This window comes from Oncorhynchus keta, chromosome 31 (genome assembly GCF_023373465.1).
Source record: "Oncorhynchus keta strain PuntledgeMale-10-30-2019 chromosome 31, Oket_V2, whole genome shotgun sequence".
NCBI lineage: Eukaryota > Metazoa > Chordata > Actinopteri > Salmoniformes > Salmonidae > Oncorhynchus > Oncorhynchus keta.
In genome coordinates this window covers 14,977,912-14,990,281 of record NC_068451.1, presented here as the reverse complement: position 1 = coordinate 14,990,281, position 12,370 = coordinate 14,977,912, and the positions used below count along the sequence as shown (strand labels likewise).

The following is a 12,370-nucleotide window of genomic DNA, read 5'->3' as shown; positions in this document are numbered from 1 at the left end:
TCAAATGCTTCTCTTTTACTTTCTTTCACTCACTAAAGATTAATGTCAACAGGTCTACCTCCAATGTAAGCATTGATAGAAGGAGAAGACGGGGAAGAATGATCCACCTAAAGGCAATGTTTTAACCCACCCCGACGGAGCTCTTAAACATGGAAATAATGCTGTGTCTGTTTTGCAACAAACTCAGCTCAGCAGCTGGCAGAGCCCGTGCCAAAGGGACATGCACAAGCCATGACATCATCAAACTGAGCAGGAGGAAAGGAGTTCACGCATTCCTATCAAGACGGGGGGAAGGGGGCAGGAGCCAAAAATCACCATTCCTTCCTTCTTTACAATGGTTCCACATCTAGTCCCTGCACACACTGAGAAATGTTAACCCCTCTCCCCAATTCCCCTCAATTTTCCTCCCATGATCCTATGCACTGATTATCAAACAGTCTACATATATGCTCAGTGTCAACACTTATTTTATAGATAGCACAACTGCATACCCCTCAATCTGACATGAATTACTTTAAGAAAGTATCATGTGAAAAGCAGCTGGTTGATCTTTTGAAGAGAAAAGGGGGACTTAGATAAAGTATTTTAGAGCAGTCTATATACTGGTCAGTTTCTAAAACTCCAATGTTTTACAATGGCAGTCAAAATGTCCAGGTTTCTGGTTTATGGACTGCTATGGCACCTGGAGGGTTGAATGGCCTCTGCTTACTCAGGGAGCATTTAAACAGAAACTAAGTTACACCTCTTTACTACCATCTGGTGGACAGTGTCTGCAACATAACAATGTGTCAAGTGAAGGAAACTGGCACAGCCTACAATAAAATTATTGATTTACAGCCAGTGTGTATGGGAACCATAAACTAATAATACAGAATATGAATACTGTATAGATTGGGGCGGCAGGCAGCTTAGTGGTTAGAGCGTCGGGCCAGTAACCGAAAGGTTGCTAGAGAAAAACCCCAAGCTGACAAGGTAGACATCTTTTCCTTCTGCCCCTGAACAAGGCAATTAACCCACTGTTCCTAGGGTGTAATCGTAAATAAGAATTTGTTCTTAACTGACTTGCCTAGTTAAATAAAGGTTAAATAAATAAATAGATAATACATACATTATTTCCACTTTCAAATAGCTTAAGGTCAAACACCATCTGTGTTTGGGTAAGAGTGTCTGCTAAAATGTTGTAAATCTGTGGGTTTGTGTTGCAACATCACAGAGATGAAAGATGCTCCATCATTTAAGTTATAGAACGCACCTAACTTGTGAGATATTTTGAAATAGAAAGAGGCAGAGCATTTGGACAAAAATGCTTACCATCAAATGGAGCTGTGCTGTTGAACATGCTGAGCATTATGTGAAACAAACAGGATGTGCTATTTATGTTGGAGATGAAAAAGATTCCATCTGTGACTCATTTTTATTGCTGACTATTATCACAAAAATCTCATCAGCATATGAATAGAGAAATTAGTTCACTCCATAAATTAAACTTGTCTTAAATGTAATTTACATTTGGCTATTATCTCAACAAGACAAATGATTTTTAATCACAAAGCTTGTACAATGACAACACAATCTGACTAAATAAGTTCCTAATTCTAAAGGCAAAAATCCTTACATCATTGACTCAAATAAGTAGGTCAGAAAACATAAGCAAGAAAGCACAGGAGCATTTTGACAAACCGATGACCCTGAATGAATAAGCACTTCTTTTATGTTTTTGTAGAAAATTTAATTGACATGTAAGGTCTTACTAGGGCAGCTTTAGCCTACTTATATTGTCTGTTTTTAGCTGCGGCTGTAGTTAAGGGTCTCCCACGACCAGCTCCAAACTTTAAACTGGCATATTGCACTTCAGTCAGACCCTGAATGACAAGAAAACACCATCATCATCATCATTACAAATTGTAATAGTAGAAAAGGTAGTAATAGTAAAATCTCACAAAAATAATACTAAGAATAGTATAATACACAAACATTTATTTTAAAAAGTTATTTTACCTGTGCTCCGTCCTGGTTGTGCTCATAGGCTTGAAATCTTGTCTTTCCTTTGGAAATATTATGATACAATATGTTAAAGATACTATTGATAGCCTATATAATATACTGCTGCTATAGATGTAGAAAAGTCATCAATCATGAATAACTAATCAAACAGTACTCACGAGGGTCGTGTTTCAGTCTGCAGACATACAAGGTGATGACAATCACCACAATAGAAAGAAGGATACACATGCCACCCAAAGAGATGGCCAGAAACATTCCCTGTCTGGACCTCTCCATTCCTAAAAATACACAATTTATTTTGACACATAAGAGTTCTACATAATTTTAAACTTATACAGAGAGACATTCTAAACAAATGCAACCCATAGCCCTGGGGCGATCTCTCTTACCCATCCTCCTGACTGTCTTGTTCATCTTCACCCCACTGGTGCTCTCCATGACACAGGTGATCTCTTCACCTTCAGCCCAGGTATGGCCAGGTACAGAGAGCTGGACTCTGACAGTGGCTGGCTTCTCTGACTGAACCTCAGGTAAACGCTCTGAGGACTGAACCTTCCCCTCCACCTCCCAGTACACCCTGGCCTGACTGGGATCCAGTCCAGACACCAGGCACAGGAGTGGGACTGGGGATGAGGGGGCCTCCTGCCAGTCCACAGGCACCAGGACCTCCAGAGTAGCTTCTGAGGTGATAGGGTCTGAAAGACAGAGGACATTACATGACATGGCATAACTACCAAATGTATACCTCCCAGGACTAGAAAATATGAACGCTAATATAAACCATGGAGAAGCATCTGATCTTACCAGAGACTTCCAGCACACTCCCATTGCCCATGTTCAGCATGGCACCATTAAGCAGGGCACAGTAGAAGATGCCCACACTTGTCCTGTTGGCATTGATGATGTTCAGGAGGCAGGCCGTGTTGGTGTGGACACTGTAGGTTTTTTGAGGCCAGAGTGTGAGCTTTCTCATAGGTCCCACTTGCACCCATACGATATAAGAGCATTCCCCTCCCATTTCACTGATGTCACAGTGAAATGTCACATTGGTACCCTCTGCCACTGTTAGTGACCCTGGGTACTGGTATACCACTGCTCCTGCTGTGGGAGAGCATACACATAGTTAAAAGTCTGACTATAGAGACTAAATCATCTGCAACTTGATATTTAATGTACAGTCATATACAACAATAGTAGATGTTGTGCATTTCAATAATCTTACCAACAATCAAGTGTGCAAGGAGAAATGTCACCTGCATCCAACTTGAACACATCTTTAGGGTGAGGTGTTCTAGCACACATATCAAGTGCCAAACTGCTGAGATTGCCAAAGAGTGTGGAATATCTATGTACCGAAATAGGTCACGAACTCACACCACTCCTCCATCATTGCAGACAACAGGGCAGCACTGACTCAAGTCATCACATGGCTTAAAATGTGCTTCAAATCAATGCATGAATAATGTCGCTGTTATACAGCCTGGGGTATCATAAAAACAGACACTTTTGTTTTTTTTAAATCAATGGAATTTCCTTCACACAAGTGAAAACAGTTAACAGTTGTAATATACTTTCAAAGGCTCAGGATTGCATGCGGGATTACAATTTTTACATCAATGTTTTGAAATAGGGTGGCAGAACAACGTGGTGGCGAATGTGCCAAGAAGTACAAATAAAGTTAATCCACTTGACAGTGTTAGTATTATAAATCACCTCCCTGTCCTCAATTTGTCGATACCCTGACATCCCAGTACACAAAATTGTAGCCTACATGTCCCCAACTACGTCACATCTTGTCCCCTTACCTTTATATATGTCCCATCTATAGGAGAGAGGGTGTGCGCGAGAGAGAGAGGGCGAATTTTGGGCATGGGGTGGGATTGAGGGCGATAGGAAGAAAGAAAGTTGTGTCACAATGTGTATTTGATTACTGTTATCAGGGAGAAAAGGTCTCATTGTTGCAGGTAAGTAACAATCGTGCACTTGTAGGCAAGTTTAACTACCTAGATTACGTTGCGTAGTTGTTTCAATTGCATTCTCGCTTGTGTTTCTGGAAAAATAAAACCGTAAGTAGGCTAACCACTGCATGTCCTTAATTCAGATACCGCTGTCATCAGTTTTCCGAGTTGAAGACAAGGGTTCCACATACGGATGAGGGAAATTGTCAATGACGTGCACAATCTTCATTACAAAAAAAGATTGGAGTCAGACTGCAGTTAGAGTGCAGTATAACTGTAGTATGCTGCAAATACTGGGTCCAAAATAAAAAACTAATTTTTACTGCAGTAATTTAGCTGTGTATATATTCTGCAATCACTGTGTCCAAAATACCACAGTCGACAGCAGTTTCAAAACGGAAATATTTTTTTTGTAAGGGTTTCCTGTTGTTCAATATCAATTTCAATGAATGATACACAACCATTTATTCTGGAAATATATACGTGATTTTAGTACAACTTTTAGTACAAGACTAATCCTATCGTTTATCAAAATCAAAGGGTGGTTTGTGTTTTTGTCGTTATTTTAGTCTTTGCAAACATCATGTCGACCACATCAGTCCTTGCCATTGCTCCATTTATGAATTTGAGAGTAGTTCCCCTCAGCTGATTAAATAGTGGCTGTGTCAGGCTGTTGATTTTGCCTCGTGCCTTTTTTGTGCCTTGTTTCTCAAAGGTTTACAGCATCAAGGTGAAACTGATACTCCGATAGCAAATCCTTCTGGCCACTGGTTGGCGTCATACACCACGAATGTCTATATTTACGTTCTCTTCCAACGCGCACACTCATATTCTAGGGTCCGCCCCGCGCCATACACCTGTCCTACCTGCACAATTATCTGGATGATAAAATAACCGTTTCTTTCAGACAGAAATAGTTTCTCATCAAGTAAGCAACCAGGTTAATTCCCAACGTCCACTGTGTGTATTTGGCTTTTCTTTTAAAAACGTTAGTCTACCTGTATGATACATCATGGAGAAAAGACCAATCAAATTTGGGATTATTCTTATTTTGGCTGTTTCAGGTATGTCTATCTATCTATCTATCTATCTATCTATCTATCTATCTATCTATCTATCTATCTACTCTTCCATGCATCTTAATGTGTTGGTTATACAAAAATATGTAGCCTATAACACATTTACACATTACATTTCTTTAAAGACTTCTATTGTAAGGCAGAGATTCCCAACCAGGGGTACTAAGACCCCTGGAGGTACTCGGCCTATCCACAGAAGGTACTTGAGAAGACTCATGAGACCATAGGCCTACTGGTAAAATGCACATGAGGGTACTCCGGGTAGAGCAAAGTGCTGTTGGTGAAACAGTAACCGAAAAAGGTTGGGAACCACTGTTGCATGGGAAGCATTGGACTGTGTTGTACTGTAACCTACACTTCTTAAACATCTACACTTGTTCTGGCTCGTGGTGGCCCAACACCCAATTAAGACATTTTATGTTGGTGTTTCTTTTATTTTGTCAGTTACCTGTATCTAAGTAAATCATACTTTGTGGTTTACGGAAAGTCAAACCTTATCAGCACACAACCAGAATACCACTTTTTCATGATTCTCTTGTCCCCGGCTGCTCTGGAGCCTTCTTGATGACATTTTGGCCAATTTAAAAAATAGATATTTTTATTTTAAGTTGCTTCCTCAAGTGCCTCAAGTGATGCCAATATACTGGCGATAAAACCCACACTGAGAATATTTTTTAAATCTTAGCAAAACATCTATCATAATCTGTCAATCTGTCATAATGTATAAAATGTCTTCAGGGCTATGCAGAATAGTATTATGGATTTACAATCGACCCCACATCAAATATTGGGATAAGACAAAACCCTGGGATAAGACAAAACAACTTATTTCCTGCACTGAGAAAACACATTTGCAAACTTTGTTTTGGAATAAATTAGTCTAAATAATGCATTATTGCAGTGATTGAGATCACAGATGGTGACCCCCCCTTTCAACTCAAAGTGTCTGTTTACAGGTAATAATTTCCACGGTACAAGGCATCCTTTATTGGCTGTAATTGGCACTTCAATCAGTCAGTCTCTAAGGGTAATGGCAGTAATTTATTAGATGGCTGTCCAACAGTATTTCTGCTCATTTCTGAATTTCGGCTTGTTTCCCATTCTCCTGTACAGCACTCCTTTTCTTTGCTGATGTTGTGCCTGTTTCCCGTTTGTGGAGGGCAACCCCCAGCAGCAGTGACAAGACCACCCCAGCTACGCTGTCCGCATACTACTTATGCGTCAGAATCACCAACCAGATTTACACTGAGTCACTCAATAATCAAAGCTCTAAGGAGTACAAACAGCTGAGGAAACAGGTGGAACAGATGGTAAGAGTGTGTTTTTTACTGCTCAAGTCAGTCCATAGAGCTTCAACTCATCACTCAGTCTATACCCACAAAATAACTCTTTATCCTGGAGATACTTCATGCTTGCCAAGACAAGTCACCCACCATAGAAATATAATTAATAGAACGGGCGTCCCCATTCAAGTCAATTGTGGTAAATGGGTGGACTGGCGGCCATTGCAAGTGTACCCATTGGAGAAAAGCAGGAAGTAAAAGCAGGAAGTGTACCCCTCAAAATATGCTGTGATTTGTTGATTTAACTCAACTGAAATTAAAAAATATATTATATTGCATGAGCCACATCACTTATTATCATTTGAATGAAGATTCTACATTTCTATGTAAAGGATTGCATCACAATATATGCGGTTAAAAGGTCAAGGGAACACAGACCGTGGGGTATAGAAGAATGACGCTGAATTGGTGCACATTCAACAGATATGATCTAACAAAGTGGATATTCGTCAAATACGTCATGATTGATGTATATTAACATGCCCACAATGTGGTTACTAAAGTCTGATTTTGATATATTTGACTGTTTTCGCTGCATAACATTTAAAAGTAGTCCCTTTCAGGCTTAGAAGAAGTGACTTCTAAGTGCTAACTCTTGTTCGTATAAGCCGGTAGCATAGCTAGCATACAATCAGTGGTAGAAGTCAAAGTCGCTTTTAACTGTAATGCAGTTGATTGGTGATGATGACATGAACATGTATTGGGGTTGACATCTATACAAGCATAATACACACATTAACAATAGCCTATATATATGTAGGCACATTTTGCTGGTGAGCCTCCGGATCTTTCCCCCACAGCATTTTCCCCCCACACATTTCCACAGCATTTCCATTGTTTTGGTCAAGTTCCATTGACTTCTTTACTGCATTTATACCAAGCAACCATTGCGAGTGTACCAATGAGTTTACCTGTCAAATTGCCAGGGTTAGATGTTCCCAAGTCTGTTCTATTCATTGTATTTCTATGTCACCAACATCATCAGCTCTCCAACACCTAGCAGTGAGCACTATTTTAACAGTAAACATCAAAAACGAGCCATCACTACTAGCTCACACTCCAGTTGAACCACTCCACTACACCATAGACAAGGATACTATAGATACCTCCCTTACAACCTGTTACAATATCCTCAATATTCAAACAAGTAAAAATGTGAAGACATGCCTTGTAGGCTTGTAGGATAATACTAAAGTGCTCCTCTGATTGCTTTGTCTTTCTTTTTCAGATGGATGACGTCCACAGCTCTTTGCCAGAGTCTGACAAATATATGGGTGTATTTGATATCATCTTCAGGTGAGCTCTAATGTTGAATTTAAAATTCTGCCATTGAAAAAAATATAATTTTTAAGGACATTGACAATTATAATTATTTTTACTACTGGTCTCACTCTTGCAGTAATGGATCAGTCATTGCAAACTCGACATTAATGTTTGGGACTACATTCATGATCATTCCAACTTTAGCTAAAGGTCTACTTTCCATTCATATCCAATCAAATAAATCCAAAACCCTTGACCTGGACCTCGCCTATACTGAAGGTAAAGAAGATGGCAACCGTATCTACTTCTGCTGTGCAGCAGCCTGATTCATTTGTATGTTAAAAAAACTGTTTTGTAAATAGCTTAAACGGTTATTAGTCAAATAAAGCAGGAATCACAAATATGTTCTTTATTCCTTAGGTCAACTTCCAATAAAAGCCACACTACCTCTTGTAGCACGTACAACAGCAACTGTAACTTACTCACCACCATCTACCACAAATACCCCTGCAGCAACGACTAATACAGTTGCCTTAGTTAGTACGGCTAGCCGTTCAGGAAGGGTCGGGGATGGAACTGCATCTACAGCAATGATTTCATCTGGCAACATCACCAGTCTTGCAACAATTAATATCACAAGTAGTCATACCCTCACAACCACAGCCACCACCACTAGTCCTGACCAAAACAGCACAATTAGCAGCATTACCACTCATATTCCTGAAGACCATATCACTACAATTAGCAACATTACCACTCATATTCCTGAAGAACATATCACTACAATTAGCAACATTACCACTCATATTCCTGAAGAACATATCACTACAATTAGCAACATTACCACTCATATTCCCGAAGACCAAAAGACTACAATTAGCAACATAACCACCCCTAGCCCTGGGGACCCTAACATAACAATTAGCAACGTAAGCACCCATATTCCTGGAGACCACAACAATACAATTAGCAACACAACCACCCCTGCTCCTGAAGACCACAACATTACAATTAGCAACATAACCATCCCTAGCCCTGGGGACCCTAACATAACAATTAGCAACGTAAGCACCCATATTCCTGGAGACCACAGCAATACAATTAGCAACACAACCACCCCTATTACCCCTAAAAATCCTCCCCAGACCAGTAGCACGACACATAAGACCACAGAGAATGCTGCAGCTGTAGTTGCTGGGAGCGGAGAGGGAGTCCCAGGATGGGGGATCGCTCTATTGGTACTGGCTGTCCTGACCTTGTTAATCCTCCTTATTCTCCTAATACTGCTGGTGAGTACAAAAACAAACATACACACAGATGCACACTGTTTATCCTTAAATGCACTGTAGACCTCCAATTTCTCAGAAATAGCCACAACCCTGCTATAACAGTTACAGTATGTCATGCCATTGTAAAAGTACTATGATTCTTGTCTTTTCTTGACCTTCAGCTAGTGTGGTTGTGCTGTAGGCAGAGATATGGAAGTTTCAGCCCATATAACCAGATCAACCACGGGGCAGACATCCAAATGTACTCCACACACAGCCGCTTCGACGTGCCCAACGGCAAGCCTAATGTAAGTCCTATGTCTTGGCAGAGAGGCCAGATAGACACAGACTCAGATTCTGCATTCAGCGGGTTGGCTATGGTTACTAAGACTGGTCACTCTGCCTCAGTGTTAGATAGATGTCTCTTTGTGCCCTTCTGATTTTGACCAGGGAAACCTGAGGCGTGGGAAACACTAGCCTTCCCCTCTACCCTCTCAGCCGAACTACCCCTGTAGCTTCCAGAGAGTGTCCCAAGCCATATTCCTCCCCCCAAGCCACCTATTTTCATTGATGCACCAAGTTGCTTATCTCCGAAATCAAACCCCCACATAAGCAGATGTTCTTGGTAGACCAGACAAGCAATTAAACACAATCATCTGTGCGCTGTGAGTTTATAGCTTTAATCCTACCTTGGGTACATATGAGGGATGATACCAGAGTTATCATCCAAGGACCTTCCTGTATGGGGCATGTTACTCATCAATATCACTTTGAATGACTGGCAACACCATGATTTGACAGAAAAAAGGTTGTGTTTATTGTGGACAGAAAAAATATATATTCTCGAATGAGCTTTGAAAGGGATGCTAAATACAAATGCCATGGGATCTACCAACGTCAAGGAGAATGAGATCTCTCCCTTAACACCAAACAAAAAGACAATTGACTGTACTAATGAGACTTGCATCTTCATCACACTGCAGTGCACACTTCAAGCACACACACACACACATGAGAGTTTGTGAAGTGAGGAGGGAATCTACTCAGGTTTTTTATAGTGTTGATATGTATGCATCATAGATATTTGTTTAGTTTTGGAAATGTACAGTTTGAGTTAGCTTACACATTGCTTATATTCAATCTATTGTATAAGGATATTGTTGCATATGTGTTTATGCACTTCGTATAATTGTGTTACATTTACATAGATATTTTGTTTAATTCTGTGTTGCTGCTAGCAGTGGTTTGAACATGTTTGTTATGTTGTTTTGTAAAGGGGACTGTGGAAGACATTGGAGGACTATTTGTTCACAGACTCCAACTCTCCGTGATCAATTTATTTATCGTTCCGTACTAGTCTGCCAACATTTGCTCCAAGACTGACTAGCATATAATGAGAAGAGTGCCCCCTCTGTCACCTGTCTCTATGGCAACAGAGCAGCAGACAGACACATTGTAATCCACAACCACTCTGTTCTCTTTACATGACCTTCTCCTCCCAAAGCCCTTTTAATTGATGAATCACCGGTTTGATTTATTGTTGCAATTAAGCAGAGTGGATGTCTTTCAGGCTTCGTTAACTAAGGCTTTAGAACAGACGAACATCTGTAAGATAAGCTAACATTGCAGTTCTATACAACAGTTCAAAAACAGACTGCAAAATGTAGTTTTGCCTGTAAATTATTTTGTGTGCAGTATTATCTTTACAGATTGTTTTACACCTTTGATGAGTTGATACTTTCTCTGAGACAGGACGAAATGCGGGGACCATCGAAAAACCGAACAGGGATGCATGTGGTGAACGAGTACTGACACACAGGTACAGTAGGTGACACACTTTCTGTATGCTTATGTACTGCAGTGGTACAACAGAGGAAGTGTAGTTTCATGTTTTCAATTCCAGGAGACAATCTCCCCTGAATGCTTTCTTTCCTTCCATACATCAGGGGGATGGGGTTCAATGTGAGGTTCGAATAGGTAGACTACTGATTATTGCCGATATAGGTGTGTAGAGATGTGTCAACATACATATTGATTAAACACATTGAAATAACTTCCTAAGAAAACACATCCCTCATGTAATGTTGAAGATACTGTATATATTTAATTGAAGTAATTTACTGTTTTTACAAAACACATTTTTTTTTATCCCTTCCCTACTTCTCTTTCCTCCAGAAGCTCCAGTCAATTGGGTAAGAAGACCATCTGAAATGGCCTTATGAAGTAATATGCATGGGAGCAATGACAATTCTGTACAAATGGTCCAATTATCTCTGAAGTATCTGAATGAAGATCATGGCGTTGGCTCACTGATTGTAATTTCAACCTGTATTTATTAAAATCAAATCACATTTATTTATAAAGCCATTTTTACATCAGCTGATGTCAAAGTGCTATACAGAAACCCAGCCTAAAACCCCAAGCAGCAAGCAATGCAATGTCCTAATGTTATTTTATTCCTAATGTTTTTACCAGTGGAGGTTGCTGAGGGGAGGACGGCTCATAATAGCCGGAATGAAGTCAATGGAATGGTATCAAAGACATCAAACACGTGGTTTCCATGTGGTTGTTACCATTCCATTGACTCCATTTGTATTTCATATTATTCTGTACGTAAATCCGAGACACTCCATTTAGTATATGTTTACTCCTCCCCCACCAACGTCCCTACTTTAGTTTCTGTCCAAAGTAACCAGGCCTTTGAAAAGGTATCATATGGCTTGATGTGCTCAGAAATACGTAAATTATGTTTCTAATGGCTCTGAGGCCAGGTTAGCCATTTTGGCTTCCTTGTGGTAATGGGTTGAGTTGTATTTTCAGTCTTTACTGAAGGCAAGCTTAACCTTTGTAAAAAAATAAATCTGATCCTAGATCAGTAAATGGGGTCAAAATATGTATCCTGCAATTAACATTTAAGAAGAATGAGTAAGGGTGCCCCTAAGAAAAATTATCCAATCAGGTACAGTTAACAAGAAGTTCATTGTTTTCAAAGACTATAAATCAAACCTTTTGATTTGGGCTGAGAGATCCAGCTCTAATTCCCTACTGCTGGATAAGACATGTTTTGAGATAGGACACTAGCATGCCAAGAAGTTAACTATTCCACAAACCCAACCCAGTGAGGAAAACACCAATGTTATGTATATTTGACAATCTGATTAAATAAATCCACCATTATTAATCAAATCTGTGAGATGTAACTATCTGTAAACATTTGAAGTGACCGTGCATTGGAGCTTTAAACTTTGCATAATTTAATAAAAATAAAAAAATCTAAATAATTTTGGGATTAAATATTGTAAATAATAAAGTTTGTTAGATTTTATGAGCAGAAGTGGTTTGGATGCATTCATAGTTTGTAAAAGAGTTGGATGATGCTGTTCATCAGGAGAACTGAAGCTAAGGCAGAACAGACATGCCTCTGTTTGTATCTAAGCCTGCCCTCATCCCCTGGC

General features: G+C 39.8%; 2 protein-coding genes across 6 annotated transcripts; one reads left to right on the top strand and one right to left on the bottom strand.

The window, feature by feature from the left end:
- Window positions 1-1,373: 1,373 nt before the first annotated feature.
- LOC118364540 (uncharacterized) lies at window positions 1,374-3,960 on the bottom strand. Of its 2 annotated transcripts, none has more exons than XM_035746167.2 (6): window positions 3,810-3,960; window positions 2,809-3,105; window positions 2,394-2,699; window positions 2,163-2,282; window positions 1,999-2,045; window positions 1,374-1,862 (listed from the first exon to the last, which is right to left on the bottom strand). In XM_035746167.2, exons 1-6 carry the CDS (start codon window positions 3,958-3,960, stop codon window positions 1,767-1,769), a joined length of 1,017 nt encoding a protein of 338 aa, XP_035602060.1. In that variant the 3' UTR covers window positions 1,374-1,766. The 2 variants fall into 2 exon arrangements, with proteins under 2 accessions (XP_035602060.1, XP_035602061.1); XM_035746168.2 differs by lacking the exon at window positions 3,810-3,960 and adding an exon at window positions 3,227-3,567.
- Window positions 3,843-11,532, top strand: LOC118364539 (uncharacterized). Of its 4 annotated transcripts, XR_008087942.1 has the most exons (9): window positions 4,793-5,026; window positions 6,155-6,351; window positions 7,613-7,680; window positions 7,784-7,926; window positions 8,068-8,936; window positions 9,098-9,223; window positions 10,668-10,734; window positions 10,862-10,919; window positions 11,091-11,532. XR_008087942.1 is itself a non-coding variant. In XM_035746164.2 (8 exons), the coding sequence occupies exons 2-7, from the start codon at window positions 6,349-6,351 to the stop codon at window positions 10,725-10,727; spliced, it is 1,269 nt and encodes a 422-aa protein (XP_035602057.2). In that variant the 5' UTR covers window positions 3,843-3,968; window positions 6,155-6,348; the 3' UTR covers window positions 10,728-10,734; window positions 11,091-11,532. The 4 variants fall into 4 exon arrangements, 3 of the variants coding, with proteins under 3 accessions (XP_035602057.2, XP_052345630.1, XP_035602056.2); XM_035746164.2 differs by lacking the exons at window positions 4,793-5,026; window positions 10,862-10,919 and adding an exon at window positions 3,843-3,968; XM_052489670.1 differs by lacking the exon at window positions 10,862-10,919 and having other exon boundaries at window positions 11,094-11,532.
- The last annotated feature ends 838 nt before the right edge of the window (window positions 11,533-12,370 follow it).